General features: G+C 46.5%; 1 protein-coding gene across 2 annotated transcripts in view; it reads right to left on the bottom strand.

Moving 5' to 3' along the window:
• Nucleotides 1-6,325: 6,325 nt before the first annotated feature.
• The window catches only part of LOC8051831, a 57,887-nt gene continuing 38,548 nt past the window's right edge, over nt 6,326-25,664 (bottom strand). For both annotated transcript variants that reach the window (XM_029992821.4, XM_042290769.1), the window contains 10 exons: nt 24,836-24,929; nt 22,770-22,824; nt 19,433-19,573; nt 16,687-16,847; nt 14,592-14,690; nt 12,051-12,196; nt 11,104-11,275; nt 10,013-10,125; nt 9,519-9,603; nt 6,326-6,485 (listed from right to left, as the gene is read on the bottom strand). In XM_029992821.4, coding sequence (XP_029848681.2) covers nt 6,432-6,485; nt 9,519-9,603; nt 10,013-10,125; nt 11,104-11,275; nt 12,051-12,196; nt 14,592-14,690; nt 16,687-16,847; nt 19,433-19,573; nt 22,770-22,824; nt 24,836-24,929 — 1,120 coding nt within the window. In that variant the 3' untranslated portion in view covers nt 6,326-6,431. The remainder of the gene's footprint in view (nt 6,486-9,518; nt 9,604-10,012; nt 10,126-11,103; nt 11,276-12,050; nt 12,197-14,591; nt 14,691-16,686; nt 16,848-19,432; nt 19,574-22,769; nt 22,825-24,835; nt 24,930-25,664) is intronic.

Below are 25,664 nucleotides of genomic sequence, written 5' to 3'. Positions count from 1 at the left end.
GTGTTTTACTGGCTACTGCTGCTTATACGCGAAAAAACTGTTTTGTCACACTAGTTTCATCGTCATGTATCCTTAAAGGGGTACTCCGCCGTTTTCTTCATAGTCCCCGATTTGCCTAAAAACTTGCTGAAAACACCAAAAAACATCGCTGAACTAGTAACCCAAATATTTGGACAAAATAACTTTTTTTCGCGAAGTTACAGAATTTACAATTTTGGTCCTCATCGTGTTTTCCAAAGTGAAAAGCTCTACTGGCAACATTGAAAAAGTGACGTCATGAGTGTGCAGGGGTTCACTCTTTGGGCTGTAGACTTTGTTTTCAACTGATTACAGGCAGTTTTATGGTGTCAAATGAATGCTTTGGAAGCTCGCTCCAGTACCCGCGCAGCAGCACGATACAAATGCTCGGCATAGTACATTTTTAGACTGCCCGCTCGAACCGCAAGCCGGCACATTCGTGACGTCACGGCAATGAAAAGCGCGGGTATATTCGAATCTTCGTTTTAGCGTCATTTTCACTTGCCGATTTCACAATCACTATTCTGAATTTCGCGATACAAAATAACATATTAGAAAGATTAAAGGACGGCGATTTAAAAAATATAGTTAGTTGGGGTTGCTCAAAAAGTCGCCGGAGTTCCCCTTTAAGGGCCGATTAAAAAGGACATTACACAATAAGGGGGCTGTAAACAATGACAAATAAAAATAAATAACAAAAGCACGAAAACCAATAACACTCGCACTACCGGGAGGACCGGGAGCACGCTGCCCGCCAGTAAACAAAAAACAAACAAACTGCATTGCAATGCAAAAAATAAATAAATAAACAAACACGATAATTGGTCACAGATAAATAAAACAGTACACGAAGTTTAGTCGTATTACACAAAGTAAACCATAGTTGATATCGAATGTGCATCTTAATGCATTATATAGCTTCTCTCGAGCAGCCGATACATGCAAGGCCTCGGAGGCGGTAGTACCACTAGATGAAATCTGTCGGTAAGAGCCACACGCGACATTAAATTATTATTTTATCGATTCCAGCAGACAGATACCTGGGGCAAGTTCGTAGCTCTTTTCATAAAAGAGCGGCTTCCAAATCTAATGTTCTATGGTAACATATTGGCTTATCTGCATGCAAAAGTTTAGTATAGGCATAACATATGGAGAACTATTGTGTTATTCATTATCCAGAAGCTAAATATGCTAAAGACTAAAAATCGTATACGGTCTGGTAAGTACAGTAGGTTGAATACCCAGTGTTTGGAGGAGAAAACAACCGTGTTTTATCACCGTAAAAGTAAACCACGCGTAGGAAAATGCTCAGTCTGCCATCTTTCATCCATCCATCCATCCAACACAAGGCCGCGCGAGGAGGCGCAGCTGGCGGAGCTTGCAGAGCGAGCTGTTGACGAAACGTCGCAACATCTGTCTATGAAACGAGCACCCGCTCGTTTCCACGAAACGATCTGTCGATGAAACATTGCAGTGTCGACGAAACGATTTGTCCATGAAACGTCGTTCGACGAATTGATTGCCACCGCACTCTGAGCACCTATGCATTAGACCATAACAACGTAAAAAAGAAACATGAATAAACAACGGCCAAGGGGAGCACAGCGTCACGCACGAAGCCCGAGAAGCCCGGGCAATTGGCGCCTCGGAGTCGCGTCCAGCCGGCGCGCCGGCAACCCGGCCGTGGCCGTGGGGCAGGCGCCGCGACGTTGCGGCCACTGCGCGCCTCCGTCAGCGAAGGCACACGGCACACGGCGAATTCTGCGAATCCCGATGAGCCAGTAGATTTATTGGAGTAAGACACATGGCAGCGTCTCACAGGCGTCCATTCTAGATGCCACCTGTCTCTATGCGACGCTCTAATTGGCCCACTGAGTCGTAGCTTCCACAGTTTGGTAAGTGTGCCCATAGGCAACCAGCAATGCAGCTTGGAAGTTGGCACGACACGTTGCGCCATCTAGCGACTGAAAAATAAAACAACTTGGATAGTCCAGGACGGCCTGGGTCGCGAGGACTGTGGGCGGGCGCATTTAGAAACCACGTGTGAACGTGGCACTTTAGATCGGCGTGAGCCTTTTTGGAACTGTTTTTTCATAAAATTAAGTCTCAACTTCACGTCTCTATGACCTTTCCGGGTTCCTGTGACATCTCCCCTAAGCCTAGAGTTTTCCCCAAAAATAAACGCCGCTACTGCTGCGTGAAAGACTGCCACGGTCGTGCAGGTGACCCAAGCGTGAGACTTTACCGCTTCCCTTTAAGACCTTGGGAAGCGACACGGCGACAAAGCGTATTACTGGAGTGCGATGCATCAAGTAAGTGAATTTTACATTAATTGTTGAAGTGAACGAAAATAGATGTGCAGGCTTGGAAAGTGGTCTGACAGACTCCTTTTGCAAAATAACGTATTTATACTAGTTTTTTTTACGAGTCTCTGAGACAACCATTTAGAGAAATACAGTAGGAAAAATTGGGCCGATTGTTGCTTCGCTTTGACGTCGAGAATCAGGCGATCAGGTCTTCAAGCGAGATGCCCTTCGACCTGTTCCCGGCACTCGTAGTTGTAGGCGTGCATTTGGTTGCGACCGCGTGCGCCGTTCGGCACGTGCGGTTGCAACCAAAACCTTTTAAGCATGCAAGTTTTTAAATAGTGGATTTTCGTAGAACAAATTTTTGTTTGTTTCGGCTACCAAATTTAATGCTGAGTCTGGTAACAAATGTGACGGCGTGCGGAAAACAGGATGCTCACTTTTTTTCTGGGAAAAGCGCTCATGCGAAGCGTAAATATCCTTCTCATATCCTGTCGCCAGACTTGTGCACTGTTCTCTAGCACGTAGAGTTTGGTTCTAATTACCCACATTTTATTCTAGTGTCGTGGGGGCGCCGGGAGAAGAAGAGGACGGTCGAGCGAGGCGCGAGCGGGGGCCAGCCGGCCAGGAAAGAGGAAGAGCGTGCTGCACGAGGCTGGGGCCGGGCAGGAACGATAGAGCCGTTCTGGCTGGTCCGGCTCATGTCGGTCCCCGGAGCGTTCCACGAGCGAGCTTCGGATCAGGACCGGCGGAAACGGCGAGCCTGGCCTTGTCGGCCTAGTCCATGACGGTCCAGGAGTGGTTCTGCAGCGAAACTCTGTGATAGCCCGGAACAGCTAGCGTACGCAGTGCGTGGGAAGGACGATCCGCAGGCGTGGACACGGACTCCGACTGCCAGCTATGAACGACGGGCGACAACGAGGGTCGGCGGGTCCGGACTGCCGGCTCTCGAAGACGGGCAACCGGGAAGTACAGTAAACCTATTCGCTGCCTTCTCGTTGCGTTGTGTCACTTCCTGGGAGACGAGCGAATCACAGACCGATCGGGCGGCGATTATTATAGAGCGACGCCGCAAGCGCGCGAAGACAGTTCAAACAGGTGTCCAAATGACAGCTTCAGATTATGCTCTCAACACTTGGACCTATCAAGGCTCCCGATGGTCTTAAAAAACCACATAAAATAAAAAGGGACATGGCGCGCACGTGCACACGGGGACTGCTGAAATCGGGTTCGCCGCCGCTCGCCACGGCCCGACAGGCAGACTAGCCACTGGCCGACCCCTCCGCTTGCGGCGCCGAATGCAGCACTCTCGTGGCGCCGCCTGGCCATTGCCGGCTGGCTGTCCTGCACTTGCGCCATCTTGCCCCAAACAACACTTAAAAGCATGATATCGCACAATGTGAAAGACCTCACTCGAAGCTTCGATCGATCATGACACCGCCTTTGTCGCACTTCCTGAGTGATGACTCATTGCGAAAGGTACGTTGAGGTGCGCGGAGAAATGAAATTCCGGGTGCTGATGAGGATCATGCGAGTCATTTAATTTTATTGCAGCTGTGCGAACGTTATAGTTGACGCAATCATAAAATTATGTGGCCACTGACACCAACTTGACAACAGGAACCGAAATACACACGAACCTTTCTATGCCACAGAGAGAGGAGCGCTAGCCGTTTGGAGCGCTTCCCCAACTCCGACGTTACCGCGCCGCCTCGAGGCGCCGTCAGTCTGTTGGCGTCTCGCAGTCTGCCGTGAAGCGAAGAGCGCCGAGGAGAGACGAAAGCGACCCCCCCCCCCCCCTTCCCCTTCCCCCCCTTCCTCATACCCCCTCTGCCCTCTACAGCTGGTTGAGACATTGCAGAGGGCGCTGGCAAGGAGGAGCCTGCAAGAACAAGCACCCCCCCCTCCTCCTCCGCCCTCCACAGGAACCGGCGCGTTCACATGGCGAAGGAGCAGGCGAGCGACACCCAAACAAACTCTGAAGTCCCGAACCCCACGCAGTACTTGCGAAGCGAGAGTCTCCTCGCCCACTAGGACAGCCTGGGAGCTCACGTGACCAACCCAGCTAAGAATATACCAGCGCTCACCGCGACTCATCCTGGCCATGGTCCTCAGGCTCATATCACGCAGACTAATGCGATCACCGGACTCATATCCACCCAAAGACTCACGTCTTGATTCAGCCTCATGCTCATGAGCCTCGAAACTCACAATCACACTCAAGAGACCTCAAAACTCACTCATGAGTACTTCACTTAGCGCTCAAGCTCACACTCACACTCAAGAGTTTTAAGAACTAACAATCACACTCACGGTCAAACTCACGTTCATGAGTTCGCAGCGCTCACACTCGCACTCACACTCATTAGTTCTCAGAACTCGCGATCAGACTCACGCTCATCAGTTCTCAGGACTCACGCTCAGACTCACACTCATAAGTTCACGTACCTCACGATCACACTCACACTCACAATGTTTCGAGACTCGCGGCCTCACTCACGGTCACCTCAAATCTGATGGTGAGCGTGAGTGATCGTGAGTGATCGCACTCATGAGTGAGAATGCCGAGGTATGCTTATGACCTTGGCGTAAATGCGGCTAGTTAGCTATGGTGGGATATTACGGTCAGAGGTCGGCATTTTAGGTCGCCCTTACTCACCCTCACCCTCACAGCCACACTCACCTAAACCCCTCACCCTCACAGCTACACTCACCTTCAGCCCCTCACTCAACCTCACCCTCACAGTCACACTCACCTTCAGCCCTTCACTCACCCTCACTGAACCTCACGGCCCTCACTCACTCACCGCCCTCACGCCCCTCACAGCCCTCACGGCCCTCACTCACTCATGGCCCTCACGCCTCACCGCCCTCATCGCCCTCCCCTCACGGCCCTCACGCCACTCACCGCCCTCACGCCACTCACGCCACTCACCGCCCTTGCGGCCCTTACACCCCTCACGCCCCTCACGCACTGATGGCCCTCACGCCACTCAGGCCAGCTTCAGATGGGGCAATTTCGCCCAGAAACTTTACGTCGCAACACCAGCAACACGGGCCGCCCGCGATCACACGCAGCAACCAATTGCTGTGATTTGCCATCGTCATCATAAAATTTTATTTTTCTTGCACTATTTAGACACTATTACGCGTTATAAACGTGTTTTTATTCATTTAAATCTCGTTAAGAATACTAATGCACCTTTCTGAAACGGTTTATTTCCAAAAAACGATCGATTTCAAACCAGAACCAAGTCTTTCGGTGTCATCATCACCGGCACGAGGTATCACGTGAAAATTTTGCGTCCCTGATTGGATGCAGCCGCTTCAAACGTATTCGAATTGCTCCGAGTTGCTTGCTTATTTCGAGCTGGACCCGATCTGAGCAATTCATGTCGATCTAGGGAAAGCTAGAGAACAACCCGCCATTAGCACCAAAATTGCTGAGAAAGATGCTCGATCTGAAGGGGGCCTCACGCACTCACCGCCCTCACGGTCCTCACACACCTCATGCACTCACCGCCCTCACGGCCCTCACGCACTCATGGCCCTCACACCCCTCACGCACTCACCACCCTCACACCACTCACGCACTCATGGCCCTCACGCCACTCACCGCCCTCACGGCCCTCACAGCCCTCACGGCCCTCACTCACCCTCACTCATGAATTTTCCTGGTTCAGAAACTCACTCACCCTAACCTCACCTGTGAAGATGAGGGTGAGTGAGGGCCCTCATGAGTGAGGTTTGCCGAGGTATGATTACGGTACGTGGCCGATTGGAAAGAAGTTACCTTTGCTTCACTGCCCCTCGCCGTGACAAGTTTGGCAGGAACAGGTGATTTAAATATAAAAGTTTTAAACTTTTTTTGATTGCGCTTCGAATGTTAGCCCACTCCTTATTTCCACCCGATTTTACCTCGATTTTAGATGGGCCATTTCTCAGGATATTACGGTAGTCACATCACTACAACCATGACAATAAAGAAATAGAGACAATTATGTGCTTGCTCAATTTATTTAAAACAAATTCAGCTTGGCATTTAGCGCTAAAAAAGCCTCCAGCATAACTGGGAAGGTAGGGGAAGCTGCTTAGGCTGGGGTAGGGTCACAAGTCGTAGTCCGCAACGCTTTGCCTCAGGTATTCTTGGTACAGTCGCTGCTGCAAAGGGACAAAACATTGCAACATTGCTTCATTCGCTACTTGCAGCTTTAACGCCCATTCACACATACACCACAGCATTACCTTGGTGCTATTAGTCCGTGCTAGAAATAGCGCTAACCTTGCTCATGCAGCACTGACTTCCTGATACAGTAAAGAATAATTCAAAAAAATTTCAAAATTTAGCTTGTTTTCAATGTACCTATAAGTCACTTAATTCGAACGGCGTTTTCATGTAATTTATACTTTTTGTTCCTACAGCCCCGTTGAGCGCGCTTCTTACCGAGCACCAATGCACTGCAGACAAGCATCACCTGCAAAGCTCGCTTCTGCGGGTGTTGCTTCTCTGCAGTGCACAGGTGCTCGGTAAGAAGCACACTTAAAGGGACACTGACAGGGTATTTATGCTCGCTGAGGTTTTTAGTTTTACGTGACATATGAGAGCTCAACTACCCAGAACAGAATTTGCGGCTCGAAATTCGGTTTCTTTCCGCCCGAAAACCGCCGATCAAGAACTGACCGGTTCGAGTCTCGCTCACTCTCTTTTTCGCGGTCACGGGCCGTTTTCTAAGGTATCGATGCGACCACCAAATTTAATCAAAGTCGTGGGTCACTGAAGGCACACACTCATTATTAAAAATAGAAAAAAACATGAAACCCATTTTTTGTGGCTTCTAAAAAGCTGTAAATACGTTGATTGAAAAAAAAAAAGTTCCACAGACAACCGGAAGCATTCTGTGCGTTCGTCGTTTCGCATATCGTGGGACTCGCGGGGACGGCGATGGCAGCGGACGACGGGCGTGGGACCTCTATTTCAGAACTGTCGTTCGCGGTACCGGCGAATTCTGTCTACCGTTAAAAGAGAAATTTGGGAGTGATCAAAAGAATCGGTATTCATCCCGTACGACACGCCCGGCCACCAAGCCGATTTGCACGAAGACGTCGCCGAGCCGTCGATCCCTTCTCGTGGCTGAAGACATCGCTCGCGCAAACGTCAAGCACGACGTGTCTACTTCGAGTTCAATATGCACGCGTACGATTTCTTTACTAGGTGCGAATGTCCCCAAAGCGTGGTGCTTCCCGACTTCGACCCAGGAGTGCTTTTGCTAGAGAAAAATCGACAACAAACTTTCCAACTTAGTTTACCGGCTGAATTGTTACTAAGGAAAGAGATCCTCAAGAGAAGCGATGCGCCAGTAGCTCAGTGGGAAAGACGTCCGGTTTACACGCGGTAGGACCGGGTTCGATCCCCCGTGGAACTTAATTTTTTTTTCTTCAAACATTTTTTGATGTTTACATATATATATATTTTTTTACGATCACCACTGAAGAAACAAACAAAAAAATAACAAAATAATGTTGTGGACGATACTTCGCTGATTTAAATGGTACGGGATTTCCGTTTTGACACCTGCGAGCTCAATGTAATCACTTTCCACAAAATGCAAGGAGCATTTAAATCAGGTAACGTCCGCTTTCCGAGGTGCCCGTATATGTTCTACAGGAATTGCAGCCAGCCGTTGGTCCCGATCCCGTTGATCTTTCGGAAACTCTGTCGCACAATGCCACTTTTTTTCGGATTCAGGAAATGTGAGCCAGCTCTTCACGCAACATCTTGGGTGTATTCTTTTCGGAGCCGATCATGGAAATTCACCACGGGCACTTACTACTCATGTCCAACTCCTCAATGTACAAAACAACTCATCTTGGAGTACAGAACAACGAGCGGAACAAAGATAACTGCAAAAAAATCGCACGGCGAGCAGTTCCCGCACGCCCCATCGCACGCCGCATGTCCTGTCGTCTGCTACCGGAGAGGAGAAAAAAAAAAAAAAAAAACGCACGGTAGGGTGTAGCCACGTGACTTCCGCCACTCACTCTCTTCTCTCCACTTCTCCGACCTCCGTCGGGTTTCGGTTTCGAGGAGTTGCGTCTTTTGGCTTTATTAAAAAAATACGCTACTCTGTTGCAAAATATTAATTGGGTAGTCCTCCGACACCATAATGAAGCGCCTGGCAAAAAATAAAATTTTTTTTTGGGGGGGTGTCAGTGTCCCTTTAACGGGGCTTATAGTTTACGATGGACAACTTTTTTGCTGGATGAACAAACTTAATTCTCTTTTGAGGGGTCATGTGCTGTCTAAAGAGTCCATGATAGAAAACTTTTGAGGGATGAATAAACATATCTCACACATTTCACCAATGTTTCATGTGTGGCATACCTGCTATGATAGTAGGCCTGTGTAGAAAAAGTCATCAAAAAGTATCTAGATGAATTTCTGACAATTTAAACGAAATTCGTGGCTTCCTCGAGTTTGATTTAATGAGTCTACTGTATATTAGCAATAAAAAGCTGATACAGCACTCCATTAGGCTGAGTAAAGTATGCTCGAGTCAGTGCTCTTCCCAGTGTCGACTTAGTGCTGCTAAATCAATCATCGCGACTGCTTAACCAATGCAAGGTTCGGAGGTTGAATCGAGAAGCCATGTGGACATAATATGCCCGCCTGCGTTTCCAAAGCCATTGGAGTCCATAGGAAAATCTGGGAATCGCAAAAAGAGGGTGCCGTACCATTTATCATAATATCAGATACTACATTCTCGATAAAGAAAGTTTGTGCAACTATTCTCCAGCAGTGTGTGCAGCTGGCCGAAATCGGTGACTTACAGAAGAAGCCCAGCAAATGACAAGGCAGAGAAAACATTCTCGTGGAAACATGCTGCCGAGACTGGGCAACGTGTTTCACGTGCCTAGAATTCGATGCTGATCACCACTCTTAGCAATATGCAATTATTCCCAAGCTTCATTGTTCACCGAGGACAGTTTCTTCGACCGCCATGTTTTGCTAGCTGTGCTTTCTGGTAATATAGATGCAGTGGCCTCAAAGATAACCCCTGCACAAACCATCTAATTGTTATTTGTGCAAATCTGGCGAGAAAGTTAGCGATCATGTAAATAAAAAAAAAAATAAACTCACAGTTGTTTTTATGCTCAATATTTAACTAGTCAAATGGCTGATCACCCTGGTCTTACCTTTTTTGGCTTGACAAAATTGATAAGGTAGCTGTGCGTCTCTTGGAGAGCGCGTTTTTGCTTTTTCGTCAGCGTTGGCTTGAACCTGCAAGAACAGAATGCCACAGCAATGGATGCCTAACCTTTCCAAGGCTGATTTAACAAAACTGAAATTTCTACCGGAATACTACCGAAAATAACAATAATAATGTCTCCCAAGAGTGCCAAGAAAATCTTGCAAAGTCCTTTTCAATGAAGTCACCACAATGTCACACGAAACAGCTACGACTGCTCCCTCACCAAAACAATGAGTTAGGGCTCGGATGCCACACACAGCTAGAGTTTCTGCGACACCCCGTGCAGCATTTTACCCCCTTCAGCTAGCACTAGACAGGGCCAGCTTATATTGCCCCTGATTGTATCCTAACTAGTATACAACCAGTTAAATATAATTAAACACCCTGCCTTAGTCTTTTTTCATGCAACAGTCACTGGAAGAGAAACTGAATGGTTACCTCGAGTGCAACTTGGCTATAAGCAGGAAGACGGCAGAGATGGAGAACAGCACGAGGACAAAGGCAAATCGAATGGACTCTGGCAGGATACCAGACACCAGTTCGAGGGGAAGCTGTAGGGAAAATAAACAAAACAGACCTCTTAAACCAACTTTTAGTGCACAATACTTGTCCGGATCAAAATGGACAGGGGTGGGGATTGAAACCATGATCCCTGGGTTCCGCAATGCAATCTTTTATACCACGTGCTTCGAGCTAAGACGCCCGACCACTGATCCCCCTCCCTCTTCCATATGTTGAAGGAACATGGGTATGTGGGAGTTTTCAGTCTCTAGGGGGTCAAGCGACGCATTAGGACCCTTCTCGAGTAAAGTCTCGCAACAAAGGTAGACCAAACCAACGCTACAAGATTACTTTGGTTGTGAGACCTTCTTTGGACACCGTACAATGAAGCACATCAAAAACCAAATCGTCCGCCATCTGTAAATTTTAAACATGTGCCATATTTAATCGGCCCTATGCTTAAAATACGGCGAAATGTGTAACACGTTTACCGGGTGGCAGCTCAGCGAATCTACTATAAATGCGTCACGCGTGCGGAGACACTTCCCTCTGCAACTTTATCGGGCGAGGATTTCAAACGTGTTTTGATACCCCTAGCAATACACAAGAGACACATTATTAGCAAAATGGGGAATTTTTTTTCAAACATGACAATGCAAAGAACGGCTTTATTTATACATTTTGAAAATAGTTGGCCATTTGAGAGCACAAAGAGGGGTAGCCGACGATGTCGATAACGTCGCTAAATATGGAGCGTGTGCCCCTCGTGACGTGCGAAGGAGACCACCTTCGGAGCGGAGATCCACGACCGAGCTGATCTGATAACATTGACCTGAACCATAGACTATACCAGTGACGTCAACATGTTAACACCCGACGTTTTAAAAACTTAACCCGACGAAACCGACTCTACCGTGTACGCGTTTGGCCAGCCGACAGATGGACCAAATACACGGCTGTACGGCATCTTGGAGACATTAGCACCGGAATAGACCTGCACGTTCTCGGAACCCGGGTTGTGCACTCACGGTGAAGAGAAGCAGGAGGTCGGCGGTGTTGGCTCCCAGCAGGGAGTAGAGGCGTGCCTCCGAGGTGCTCCTCAGGGCCAGGTTCAGCATCAGCAGCAGCGGCACCACCAGGCCGAAGAGGCCAAGGCACAGACCCCGCCCGCCCGTGCTGAAGTTCTCCGAGCGGCTCTGGCTGCACACGAAACGGGAACAGGAACGGGAAATCAAAGTTTGAAATGCTTTATTCTGACACCAGACAAAAAACACGGTTTCCTCGGGGGGCCCGTCACAAAAAGGCCCCTGGCATCAAACACTGGGCGAAGTGACATTGAGTACTACCATACTTTACGGTCCGTTTGTGTAACAAATCTACAAAATCACTTGGGTCCTTGAATGGAAAAGATGTCCGTTTACTCAAAGCAATCGAGGAATCTGCAATTCACTAAGCTTTCACCAGGAAGTGAACCAAGTGTTCTTCAAGGTATCGCCGCAGTAGCATCCAAACAGTGCTAACATTTTCTTTCGGAAAGACAACCAAATATGTAAACAAAGAAAATACTCTCCACAACCCCGCAAAGAATATAATGTGTGAAACATGGTGAACTTACCCGAGATCGGTGTTTTCTAAATGGCAACACAAACAGAGAAGCCTTGAACATAGCTCTGTTTGAGACTTCATTGCATTTGTGACGACCTTAGAAAAATACACGGGTAAATTCACCGTGTTTAACCTGCACCAGCTAGCTCGCACACTCTTGTTTGATTCACTACAACGCGTTAGTATTTTTTTTTTTTTCTCAATGAGAGAGGGATCCCACCAGGGGGCCATGCAGTTCACACGCACCTTGCATGAGCTCCCGCTTTTTCGACCGTTCATGGCTGCCCAAGTGCACTTATCACTTAATGAAACTGAGATTGAAGTTACAGTATTAGGGAACAAGAAAGGCAATGATAGTAGTAATACTTACTTGTCGGCACTAATCCTCTGCTGCGCTTCATTGGCAAGTAGTTCACAGTCATGTTCCAGTGTGTTGAGAGTGTTCTGCACCGTCTGGCTAATTGTCTTCTCAATGTCTTTGCACACCTCCTCGATCTGGTTCATGCAGCGTACAGCCTGCAACGTAAGGTACAGGGCCAAATGGTCATGCTGCCTGCTACTGTAGAACAAGACCATGGGGCGGTTTCACAAAATGCCCTTTCCCTTCCGGTAAGCCAGATTCCGTCACGTCGACGAACGGCGTCCTTCCCTTTTGCCACTTGTTTACGTGCAGACAATTAGTTACTGGCGACATTTTTGGTATTGGTGAAACGCCAAAGTATAGCGAGTGGCTCCATCGACGACGGAACTTGGTAAGTATGATTGGGAACGTATTTGGGATCATAAATCCAAGCTTATTCCGATCAATTTTCTTTCGGTGTTGCCACGCAGCATCTGCAAGGGCCGGTTTGGCCGCCGAACGGGCCGACTTCTTGATCGCCGGCTCGTCCTAAGTCCGAATAAAGACCGGTAGGTATAAAAATTGACTGCCAGACTATGCTCCTTCGATGCTGTCGACTACTCTAGCAGAGAGTTGATCACGACGCAAAAGAACTCGACCGAGCTGGAAAAAAGACGTATGGCAAAAGCTCGCCGACACGACGACCGGCAACAGTTTCAGCCGCAAGTATGTCACGTGAAACCGCTTTAAGGTCCCTTGACAGGGATAGGAAGGCAGGAAAATCCTTCGGTTATCCCACCAGTGGGGCGTGTTTTCTATCTTCGATAATGCTCTGGCGCCTTGCGAGCCTCGAGCATGCTCGTGACCAAAGCACAATGGAAGACAACGAGCGCCTGCTGGAGTAGGGGATCCGAAAAAGACGCCTCATCGTTCTCGTCCCGATTGCGAATGTAGTACACGTGGGTCGCTGCCAACTTTAGACGTGCTTCCATCTCCCTCTCAATCGGAGGACTAGACGTAAAGCTTCGGAGTCACTGCGATAACAGTGAGGCAAGTCTGAAGGAATACCGAATTCCATAAGACAAAATTTATCTTCAACTGCCTAAACAGGACAAATACAACACAAAATAATATTCTATTAAGAAAAAAAAAAAAAAAAAAAAATATATATATATATATATATTTACGTAGCGACTTGCTAGAACGATTATGAAAGATAATTCTTTTTTTGGGGATTGACCTTACAAAATAAAAAAAAAAGATGTTTCAGAATCGCTTTTAAAAAGCCAGTCTCCCAACATACAGTCTTGAACAATAAGGAAGACACATCCAACATGGCAGTTTCAGGAGACTGTGCATGATTCAATTTTGATCAATTAATATATTTGTTCTACACCTTCTCTTAAAATAAACTGCCTCTGGGCAACATACACTTAGCTTTGCTGTATATACCGCCTCAGCAAATGACTGTCTAATATTGTGGGAGACTACGTATTGCACTCATTTCATTGGGATTTTCTTTTCTAAAAAAATGTTTCTTTTTTATACATGCTTCATTTAAACGTTAAAAAGATTATTCTTGGAAGTTCAGTGTCCCTTCAACTCACTCCCTACACAAAAACAGTTTCACCATAGTAGCCTATTTTCATACTGGCATCGGGGAACAAGCTGTTATTTACGAAACAGGCAGTCTCAATAAAATAATGTAACACTATTTTCAGAAATTAGGACCATAAACAAGCTCTATATATATATATATATAAAGTCAGAGATCCGTACTTGCGGAATTGCTATGCTAGGAGTTTATTGCATGTATTTCGACAGTTTCGCCGAGAGGCTCGGCTTCGTTAGGAAGCCGAGCCTCTCAGCGAAACTGTCAGCGAAACTGGGATCCGCACATTGCTTCTTTTAATTTTTTTTTATATATATATATATATATATATATATATATATATATATATATATATATATATATATATATATATATATATATATATATATATATATACTGTATATAAAAGAATGAAAAGAAACAATGTGCGGATCCCAAAAGCTAGAAGTCGACAACAAACACCTACGCAAGCCCCGGGATTCTGATCTGCACGATCTGCGTCTTCGACTGGTGTCTTTAGAGTTCCATTCCGTACACGCGTCGAAAGCGGTCCCCAAGTGGCAACAAACGACATCGCAAAAGTTAAAGTGTCACGCCGTTGGATGTCGAGATCCTAGCGGTGGGATGCAAAAGTTGTGGAAAGGAGCAGGACAGAATGTGAGTGTCACCGTGGTCGCGGCTTCCCAACTCATAGCTGGAGTGCGACTTGCAACAGGACAGGCGCCTGCCATCCACTACCGCTGCTGTGATGCGACGCTACAACGGGAGCACTTTTTAGGACACAATAAAGACACCGGTCAGAGATGCGTTACAAGCACCGTGGCGATACTATCTGCAAGCCCTTGAGCTGGTCAACTTGCTGGGCACTTATATTACCCTGGTGGGACGTCGAGACCAATACCTCTTCAATAAAATAATTAAGGCAACAACGCGGCCAGGAAGAAAGACAAACGACTGACCTTGCTTGCATTCGGAATGTAGATGGTGGGCATGTCGAAGCCGCAACGATTCAGTCCGGGCCTCTTGCACAGCTCTTGGACAATCTGCATCATCACTTTCTGCAAAGGAGGACGAGAGAAGTGCTCGACTTGAAACATTGTCAGGGCTGTAGGGCCTTCCATTTCCTCTACTACTATTACTTGCAAGTGTTTCGTAGGCACAGGCAAGCACATATAGAATGCTTAAATTACAAATCCACCAATTTTTTTACGCAAATTGTTTTACAGATCTCACAAAATATCTGAAGTCATTAAAGGGATACTGAACCGAAATTTGGATTTCGCAAAGTAAGGCTGCAGAAGTGTTGAACGGGACGCTATGAACTCCAAAACATCACTCGTACATCGATATCTCAAACGGATGGCCGTACTTTTGGAAAAGAAGGGCGCGATCAAGCGAGTTCTTTGACGTAACTGTCCTCCGGGAGAATGTGAGAACGAGGAGAAGTGGCCTCGCTTCGGTTCTCCAGCTTGACGGGATGTAGCGAGGAGAAGAGAGAATGGGAATCGTGACGTGCCTTGTCGCGTCGGCCTCGTCGGCCGGGTTCATTCGCCGCACTTCTTTTCCAAAAAATGCGGGGATCCGTTAGATATATCGCCGTATGAATTATATTTCTTGGTTTTGCAGCTTCCCGCCTATCCGCCCGGCCTTGTTTTGTGAACTCGAATTTTCGGTTCAGTATCCCTTTAAGAATGACAATACAGCATACAACGTTGCTCTATGGCTGCATGCCCAAGGTCTGGACAGATTTTTTTCAAAACAGCCACCAAGAGACGGTGATAAGAGAAGCAGGCACGTAGCCAGGATTTTGTTTTGGCGGGGGGGGGGGAGGGAGGAGGGGGGGCGTCCACAACAAAATTCTGTATGAGGGGGGAGAGGAGGTCCCAGCAAAATGGAAGGTTTCGGGGGGGGGGGGGGGGGGGGGGGAGGGGGGGCCGGGTGCTACGTGCCCGAAGTGAAGAGTTCAGGGGAGGCTTCTCCTACCTCTTTCCACTCTAGCAGAGTGGGCAGTGTGTGCACTCCTCTCCAGCAGTTACTCTGCTAACAAGAAAAGAGGTGGGAGGAGCTTCCCCCGAACTGTTCACCTGGTACCAACTATAGTGGCAGTCTCGAACGCTTCAATATTTCCACACTAATGGCGGCGGTAGGAGAAGGTACAAGAGTCAACTTGTTAGAATCAATTCCCTGCTTTCTGCTCTATGCTTTCGAAGACATTCGCTTTTCCTGGCGTGGAAAAGCTGCTGATGCCGCAATTAAAGTGTCGAATTTGGCTCTGGACAAGGTGGGTAGGTGGACTTTTGAAAAGTGTTTATTGAACTCAAGCTTCACGTTTAGAGAATCCGTTAGTATGCACAAGAGTTGAGTCACATCAAGGTAGCTGCACTAGTAGTAGTACAATACATCCAGAAATCCAAGGAGAGGACTTCACCGCACACAGCTGTGCTGAAAACAAGGAAGAACGCCATCTAATTTCTGGTTGAGTTCACGACTTCTGCAGGGCAGGCTTACTGGTCAATCTGGTTCTCTCTACCAGTAAATAAAAAAAGAAGCTGCAAGAACAGTTTTAAGGATTAATGATTTAATAAATGGGTATAACTATGGGCTAGTGTGAAGTAGACTTTGCTCACTGAAATACACACGAGAAAACACACCCAAAAATTGGAAAGTTTCTTCTCAATGGGAAACAAAGAACCTTTATCGCCGGGCTTGACTGATGAGGCAGGGCCGCAGACCCCCATTTGAGAACCACTACCTTAAACCATCAGTTAAGCCAAGCAATAAAATGTTTTTTTTTACTGATGCTGGTTGTTTTACAATCTAAATAGATAAAACCATGTGCATTGAGTGTCTAGGGTTGATTATCTGTTTCAGGGCTGCAAAGTTGTTTACCGTGCATTCAGTTTTCTTCATTTATCCTTTTTTCATTGCAGTTGTTCAATACCAGCTTCCCGGTAGGTGGGGTCCCCCATCACTTCCGCCAATCCAGAAGAAGTCTCCGAAACATCCGTGGTTGAGAACCACCGCCCCGGACAGTCCAGTTAGCCAAGCACCTACCTGCCTGTCAGCCTCGTGTCCCGCCTCGTCGGCCTTGCTCAGGTAGAAACGCATCTTGTCCACGAACTTGGCGTTGAGCGCCTCCACCAGGTTGAGAGTGCGCTTGCACAGTGCTTGACCAATAGGGTCGAAGAACACAAAGATGAGATCTGCCATCTGGCCTGCAACACATAATTTAACTTCAGGACGGGACCCTCACGTCCTGCGACCTAGAGTTCCTGTGTAGGCTCCCTACAGGAGTCGGAGTTCTGTTTTCCACGTGCCGCCGTGCCGCTATTCGCCGAGATCCGATCCCGTGAGGGCCAACTCAAATGCCGTACAGAAAAGTAGACGTCGCGTGCGCCTTGCTGTACGTTCCCCTGCTTTTGAGCGTGCCGCGTGCCTCGAACACGTGGTACCGCTATTCGCCGAATTCAGTCACGTGAGGAGCAAGGAGCAGACTCTGAATGCAGTGCAGGAAAGCCGGTGCTACACAGATGAACGCGCAACTCTGGCTCCCGTAGGGAGTCTATACAGGAACTCTACTGCGACCTAACCGCCCACGCCAACCCACATTTTATTGTCAGTATGGATGCTAACGGCTGTACCCTTTATAACGGGCAGTAGCTGGCGCTACCTATACTCCGCGACAACTTTTCTTGGCAATGCAGTGGAAGGTACAGGCCTGCGTCCCCTCTCCCATTTTGAGTGTGCGCGGGCTCTCCTCCTCTCCCCGGAAATGGGGGTGGAGGAAAGCCTGCGTACACTCAAAATGCGAGAGGGAATGCGTGCCTGTACCTTCCACTGCATTGCCAAGAAAGGTTGTCGCGGAGTATAGCCATGGTATAGTATGGTGCTTGGAACATGCGTACGACTGGTATGAAACATGCCTTCGACTGGTACGTTTAAGGGGGGACACTGGCTAGAGATTTAACTTCTGAACTATCCAAGTGATCAGAATGAAATTTGCAGGGGACATTTAACATCAAATGTATGTGTATTGTACAAGCTTTCAGCTCTCTAGGACAATATTACATTCCTGCATTAGAAGATATGTCACTCTTCATTAAGAAATCTATGATATGCAAATGAAGCTTTAAAGGGACAATAAAGGCAATTGCGGATATTTTTCTGGCGATTGAACTGGGTTCCAGGCACGTCTCAGGCCACGTTGCTTAAATTTCAACCGAAACCGGCACTTGCGTGCCGTGCAAATCAATTAAACAGTCGCGGTAATAATCGTACCGGGATCAACTGGGCCGATGCCCCAAGAGTTGTGGGAGAAGCCAGGAGAAGCGGAGCTCACGTGACCGTAGCGGGGCCAAGAAGCGCGACATCACAACAGACGAATCAGCAATTGGTCGAAACGAGAGATGTGCCCTCAGTCACGTTTTGATTCACGATTTTTAGGAATACTGTTCTAATTTCCGCTTGAATAACCATGAAAAGTATAGATTGGGCCGGAAATCATTACTAAACCGTAAATAAAACAGCACAATTGTTTTTCTCTTTGCTACGCTGGATGCGAAATGGGCAACGAGCAACTATGGGCAAGGAAAATAAAATAAGGAAAGAACACGCCGGAGGCGTTTGGTTGGTACTCTGAAGTATTCTGCAAAATGGTAGTCATGCCAAATTTGTGCGCTGTAGGTGGCTGTTCTAACGGTCGACTGAAGGCCAGTATTCGTTCGGGCAATGCTAGTTTTAACGTGCGGATTGCGGTTCATGTCCTTTGACGAAAAAAAAAGGACGTCAAACTTTTTTGAAAACCAAAAATGGTGCTGTTTATTATTTTCTCCTTCTTGGGGAGCGCCCACCGAAGAGGAGCCGGTTCCCGGAACGACTGCGTCGCTGCCGTTTTCCCCTCGGCATCTGCCCCGCTGCCCGCGTCCCTGTTCTTCGGCAACGCGCCGCTCGTCTCGCCCACGCGAATGTTGCTGACGGCTTCGGAGCCAGCGGGCCGCTCGTTGCCGGCTGGGCGGTCTCCGCCGGGTGATGGCGGAGGCCGCCACACACATACTCCCATTCCGTTGGTGTTAGGTCACTGAACGGAAGCTCGAACTCGCTTGCGAGAGCGGTATTGTCGTCCATGTTGACAGATCCGACGAAACGACCGCGCCACCGCGGTGCTATTACCCACCGCGGTAACCAGAGTCTCGATCTCCTAAATATTTCAGATACCGACTATTCACACTTGACGTCACTCCCTACGTCACCTCTTTTCTCAAAGGCCCAGAAATGAGAATGGAGATAGTTCAGTTTCGGTTTCTTTAGTTTTTTCGTAGGCACAAAAATTCGCGTCACAATTTGTCTACAAAAAATTGGGCAGCATGCTGGTTTCCAAGAAGCCTAAAAACACCATTTAAAAAAATTAAATAAAATCCTCTTCATTGTCCCTTTAAGCACTGCTTGAATATAAAGTGGGAGACGCGGGACTTAGGGCTATCTACTTTTTATAACTCAAATGTAAACAGTTCTGGAAGAGTTATTACTTCAAAATATGAGAAAATATTCCTGTCCACCTTTAAGGCTGCTGTTGCAGTGCTTTGGGCCCCCGTCGCTTTTATCAATATTATGCATACATCAAATTTTTTGCCGTCCCGTCAACTTCGTAATAATGAGGAATATGCAAATATGTGACATTTGTGACGCTCTTAATATTTTTTTTTTTTTTAGTTCAGTGTATTTTTTAAGGGATGCTGAGTTTGTTAAGCTACAGCACTGCAAGATTTCGTGCAAACACCAGTTGTCAACAAGGTGCACGCACCCAGCCAGAGGAGGGTTTCGTTGACGTCGTACGGGTACTTCATGTCCCCGTCCACGAGGCCAGGGGTGTCGATGAAGGTCACCAGGCTGAACTTCTTCTGCCGTGATGTAGAGATCTCCGTCGTCAGGTAGTCCACCACGCCTGCGAGAAGTTGGGAGCGGGGTGGAGTTGAGTCAGCACGCCTATCCTTTACAGCGAGAGGCAGCACAGGCGGCAACGTTCGCACAAACAAGGTGTCTGCCGAAATGATGTTCTAAAATTCCCCGACTTTTCCAAGTTTTCCCCGACTTTTTTGCTAAATTTTTCCGACACTGACTTGTGGTTTCCTATGACAACCAGAAAGCTCCTAAGCAAAACCGTGCCTTGAAACATAGCAATTCAAAAATTATTTATTGAAAAGTAGTTAACAACCCTATTAGCATGTCAACATGCTTATAGCTTTACATGAAAAGACACCTAAAGCCACAACCTTTACACAAACCATCAAAGTCTACCAAAATGGTGTTTTCAAACCCACTGACTTTTCCAGGTTATCCCTGATCATTTTATCATATTTTCCTGACTGACCCTAAAAGGAAAAGGGTTAATCTTCTTTGGTATGCAGCGTGTGCCTTATTTTTCAGTAAAATCCACGAATTCAGTGGATTTTATGATACCAAGAAAGTTTCTAGTTGAAACCATGCCTTAAAGTTTAGTAAATACAAAATGAATTGCTAAGAAATAATTATTACTTAATAATACCCGACACTATTAATCTTCCTAACCGGGCCTTTTGGCAGAGGGAAATACGACATCAACCCTTTGGGCCATGTTTTATGAAACACCGTGTATAGACCAAAAATGCGGAAGCATAATCATGACTGCCGAAAGAAAACTTTGCCCGCAATGCAGGTTCTGCAACACACGCCAGCCTCCGTGCCATTGAATGATGCCACGCATGGCAGGCAAGCAGGCACCAAGCTTCCAAAGGTGGCTTCGGTGGAGCCGGACGTCGATTTCTCTTGGGGATGGCTGTACCGCAGGATGCCAGCCCTTCATTGGGCAGCTTGCCGCCTCAAACAACAAGCCAGCAGCCCAAAGATGGGCTGGCCCCCGTGCGGACTTCCAGTTGGGGGACTCCATGGCCTGACGACGTTGCCCCTCTCGGAGGACAGAAAGGGAAGTGGGAGTGTTGTGCGAATATTCAAATAATGCTTTAGAATAATATGCTATTTGTTTCGAGATGAACTGCGATACTCGTACTGAGGGCGTCGAGCTGTAATCGTAACAGAACCGCTCACTTTTCCTGAACTAGAACAGAACCCGAGCCAACATGTTCTGCACCATTTAGAAGCTAAACCTGAACAGGAGCAAAACAAAAGAAGCGTTCCAAACAGGTTTGCCAAACGGTTCAGGTGCGCATTCACGCTACTATTTCATGCACTGTGCGCCGGAAATTTTGAGAGGCTTAGCGCTGCTGAGCAAGGTGTTTCCACGCAGGCAAATATTTTTTTAAGCATATTTTACAAAGACGAAGTATCTGCTGTTACTGACTGTCGCAAAATCGGCCCGACCCGCTCAAGGTCATCGCATCCTCGTGCACGGCAAAAAGCCACCGCCACGCGACGACCGCATGACGCACCGAGCTGCCATGGGAAAAATGCAGCCTCAAATTCAGGTTGCCTATGGTTGATCGAATGCCATTTCACTAAAACACGTTTTAGAGGAAGGACTCGTTTTATCAAAGCTCGGGTTAGATAAAGCGGAGCCTCAGTTTAGAGAGATGCTCTTTATCGAAAAGGGGCATGCTGCTCAAAAAAAGAACTCCCACACTTTGCACGTGCATCACTGGGGCGCGTGTGAACGCTGCCGCCACCGTAGACTGGATGTGCTACGATATTTGACACATTTTTTAAGCAATCCCTGTTCAGATAACGTGGCACCGTGGGGTATCTACAGAACATTTTTCGATTGATGAGACTCGTTAAATTTCATCTTGTGAGTGGGAAATGCCAGCGCCTTTTGACTACCTTGTGCGGTAAAATATGTTTGATCGACAGTTAAGAGATTTGTAGATTGATACAGCCGAGTGTTTGGGCAGTGCGCAAAACAAACATTCCAGTTGCATTCGTTCCGGCGCACGTGGACTCACCAAAAACAGCTTTTATTTGTCTGTTTTTGTTCCTAAAAATAGTAGGATGCCTTCTCAAAGGTCTTGAGAAGCCGTATTCACCATAAAACGCTAAAAAGCAATAACATGCTGCAATTTAGCTGCCATCAGTGTCCGAAATTGCACCTACACAGGCCTACCACAACTCACTAACGGGAAAACCCACAGCCCAGTGCAGTCGGACAACACTGTCATTCACTTCCGAAACCACGTATGTGTGCTGCAAATCGCCTGGTTGGGGACTGCCGCTAGAAAGGTGTATTATACAGAAAGTTCTCTTTTAGGGGGCTTCGCAGATTGCCTTTAAAAATGCCATGAAAGCTACACTAATGGAATCTGTGCAGGTGAGTTATACAGCTAGGGAGGCAAAATACAAAAAAGGCTAGTTGTCACATTAAGTCGAATAATTAAATGAAAATCTGTTAATAATTTCCTAATTAGTGAGAATAACTATATGGTTCCATTAGAAACTTGCTGAGCATCTTTGAAAGCCACTAAATCAGCAAATTCTACAAAGATATGGAGTGCATGGGAAGCTTGGTAGTATGCTAAAGTTTGTTAGCACTTACTGAAGATCTTTCTAAAATTTATTCACCAAGTGGTTTTCGATAATGCTGAACAAGTTCTTAATTGGGACCATATACTTATTTTCACTAAGTAAAAAGTTGATTAACAAATATTAGATCATTATTCAACTTATTGTGACAATTGGTCTCCTATCTTATGTCTGCCTGAGTGTATAACTCACCCGCACAAACAGGATTAGTGTAGCTTTCACAGCTTTTTTAAGTCAAATCTGTAATTCCTAAAAATAAGCACACCGTGTATAACATGCCCTTCGGTCAGCCATGTCTGAGACTTAGTCGTGAGCTCATGTTGAGAACACAATGCCAACTGTACACTGCCAAGGTTGCACCTTTAAGTGGGCCATAATAATGATAACATAAACACCTATATCTGATCGATGTTCCGCGAAATGCCCCAATGGGAGGGAAGCAGAAATTACACTGCCTCGTCAGCAATGAAAACAAAATATGAAGATGTATAAGAAAGAACAGTCTGAGGAGGCAAAGAATAGTTAGAGAAGTGAATTGCTTGCCTGATGTCACTCTAAAAGATACCCTCTAAAGCACTCTAAAACAGCTGCAGTGCAGCAAAAGACAAGTAAACAACCAACAACCTGCTCACCTTTGATTTTCTGCAGCGGCTTAAAATGGGGGTACAAGTGCAGGGTTGCATTGCCCTACAAAAGAACAATGAAAAAAGACAAAAAAAACATAAACTCTTCTGTGATGATAAAAAAAAAAAAAAGCAACATGGCACAGAAAGCTTACAGGTGACCGGATTACACAAAGAAGTGAGGACCATGATCCGTTTTTCAGACCAGTCGTCACTATTAGGTTGTTGTTAAGCACAGGGAAGTTGTCAGTCGTGTTACACAATAGACCATTTGCTATATCCCCCAAGTGCCCCGGCCCACGCTAAAAGAATCATGGGAATGGTGTTCCTTCAGCCACTTAGTGATCAGTAATTTCGACCCTATTCTTGGTTACACAGATTTTGAGCGTAATTCGAAGTCACCGTGAACAAGCGCCTGATATATCCTAATGACCCGTCATATCGCTTTTAAAATTTCTTCTGAATGTCAGAGTTTTTGATATTGTGCATGGTGTCCACCCTCCAACCTGGATGGGCTGCAGAAATCTTACATTATTATCATGCTGATATTAAGATAGAAACGCTAAAATGCTATAAACATCCCCGCGGACCATAAGCTAAATCCTGGTTTTTGTTGTTGTGAATTATCGGATTTTTAAGCAATTCCTGCTCAAACAACAATCACGAGAATGATAATTTTGTAAGAGATTTCTGCGGCTCAGCCAAGTCGAAAGGTGGATCGCATGCTCACTATCAAAAATGCTGATGTTGACGAGCAGTTTTAAAAGTGATATGACAGGTCCTTGGGGTATATCAGGTGCTTGTTCAGGGTGACCACGAATTACGCTCGAAAACTGTGTAACCATGGAGTTGGTCGAAAATTAGTGATCACTGAGGAGCTGAAGGAACACCGTTCCCATGATTCCTTGAGTGCCGGCCGGGGCGCTTGGGAATACAGCAAATGGCCTATTGTCAGCACATAAATGAGCCTGTGAGGTTCAGCTAAGCAAGTCATTCAACTTCACCAAAATCTAGATGCTCCTTCATGTGACTTCCAATCTTACATTTATTACATGCAATAGAAAACCACTGGTAACTACATGCCACTGCCAAAGAGAGAGAAAGTTCTGAATTCAAAAACAATCAAATGGATGGACGAATGTTAGATAGAAGTCGGCAGCTAAGCTAACTTGGCTACAGGCAAGGTAAGGCAGCACTGGTTTTGATAACTGCATTTTACAATAAATTAATCGCTAAAATACATTATGTAAAAAAAGAAACCATTGAATCCTAAAAGACAGGTGACATGACCATATGTCCAAGCAGCTTAACTACCGTAGAATACTGCGCATCCGCCCATTACCAAATTTGTAAGATCTGAGAAAATATGAACAGTACATTTATATGTAAAGTTGATGACCGGACAAGCGCCCATCCCCCATTTTTTTGCGATTATCTCCAAAGTTCGAGTGGGTGTTTGCCCAGTATTTTACGGTAGATACAATACTACATAAAATGGGGGTTCATGACTACACCCGTTTTCACCTCAAGAAAAAAACAAGTTTTGTGCGTTGCAGTTCTTATGAGATTTGGTTATCAAAAGAAAAAGCAATGTTTTTTGCGTTTGGAACCTGTAAGTTTTGGTAAGACAACACATATATATAACCTAAAATTCACTGGCATATGTCTTAATTATCTGCATAAGGGGGAAATTAGTAATGCTCTGCAACGAGCAGGACTTCATTTACTACGGTTCTTGAAGCAAAAACGGGTATAGAAACATAAGTTGTGAAAAGGATATGACAACGAAGGTATATCTAGGAGAAGATTTAGGACGTGCAGATAATGCTGATTTATAGGTACACTCTCTACAGCCTTGCCTGCTGGATTTATTGGTACTGTTGAGCTATCTCCCCATTTTGAGGTATCTCTTTTGCATAGCACACTCATCTGGCGGAAACCTTAGCTTGTGCCAAGTAACCTCATGTTCTAGATTCTAGAATATTGTGCTAAGCTTCTATTTCTTTTTCACATAATATATTTTATCATGCACATTCAACTTCGAGGAAAAAAAGAACAACAAAGCTTTGGTTTACCGTAAGAGATTCTCGCTTCTTCCCGCTGGTGACGAGAGCAAATCCCTGCGTCTCGATCGCCACTCCAGTCTTCTGGACATGTTCCTCGATGTACCTGCGCCGATCAAAAGCACGTATCCCCAAAATCACTACAAGCAAGCTTTTGCCACTCCAGTGTTTTTTTGGACATCGACGCACAAGCGTCGATCAAAAGCACCTATCTCCAAAACCAAAATCACAATGAGCAACCTTTTGGACGGGCAAACTCCCTCAGCACACGACCGACCAACGACTTGCACGTATCTGTCCAATGTCCACCATAACGCAAAAGCGTACAAACAAAACTAAAGGACGTGGTCATTCGCGCAAACAAAGCGCATAAAAAAAAAAAATGAACACAGCGAAGAAAGGGAACGGACCTCATGCACTGTTGGTTTCTAGGTTGGGACCGTCGTGCGACTCAACGCTACTTTCTGCTGGCGGGTCTGCGCGTACGCGAAACTCGATACGTTTTCGGTTTCTACCACGCAAGCGTCTAGCCACCGGCAAAAAATATTTTAAACACGAAGCTTGAAGAAACAAAACCTCCGTAAATATACGCAAAAGCAGCGTCCGCTCGGAAACATTCCGAGGGAAAAAAAAAGAAAAAGAAAAAAGAGCCTGGCTCCGTAGCAGTTACACAGCTGGCGATGGGGGAGGATTCGCAGACGAGTTTTACTGCAAGACGATGCACTTCGCCGCTAGCGTGTCACACATATTGTGCGAATCTCGAGAATGTTGCGCCAAGAAAGCGCAAATCAGAAAAAGAACCAGGGACATGCTTTTGCGAAGCTTTCTTTTTGGATCGAAC

Source organism: Ixodes scapularis, unplaced genomic scaffold (assembly GCF_016920785.2).
Source record: "Ixodes scapularis isolate PalLabHiFi unplaced genomic scaffold, ASM1692078v2 PGA_scaffold1__304_contigs__length_218370807, whole genome shotgun sequence".
In the NCBI taxonomy this organism is placed as follows: Eukaryota; Metazoa; Arthropoda; class Arachnida; order Ixodida; family Ixodidae; genus Ixodes; species Ixodes scapularis.
The sequence above is the reverse complement of the archived record's forward strand: the minus strand, read 5'-3'. Positions and strand labels throughout refer to the sequence as shown.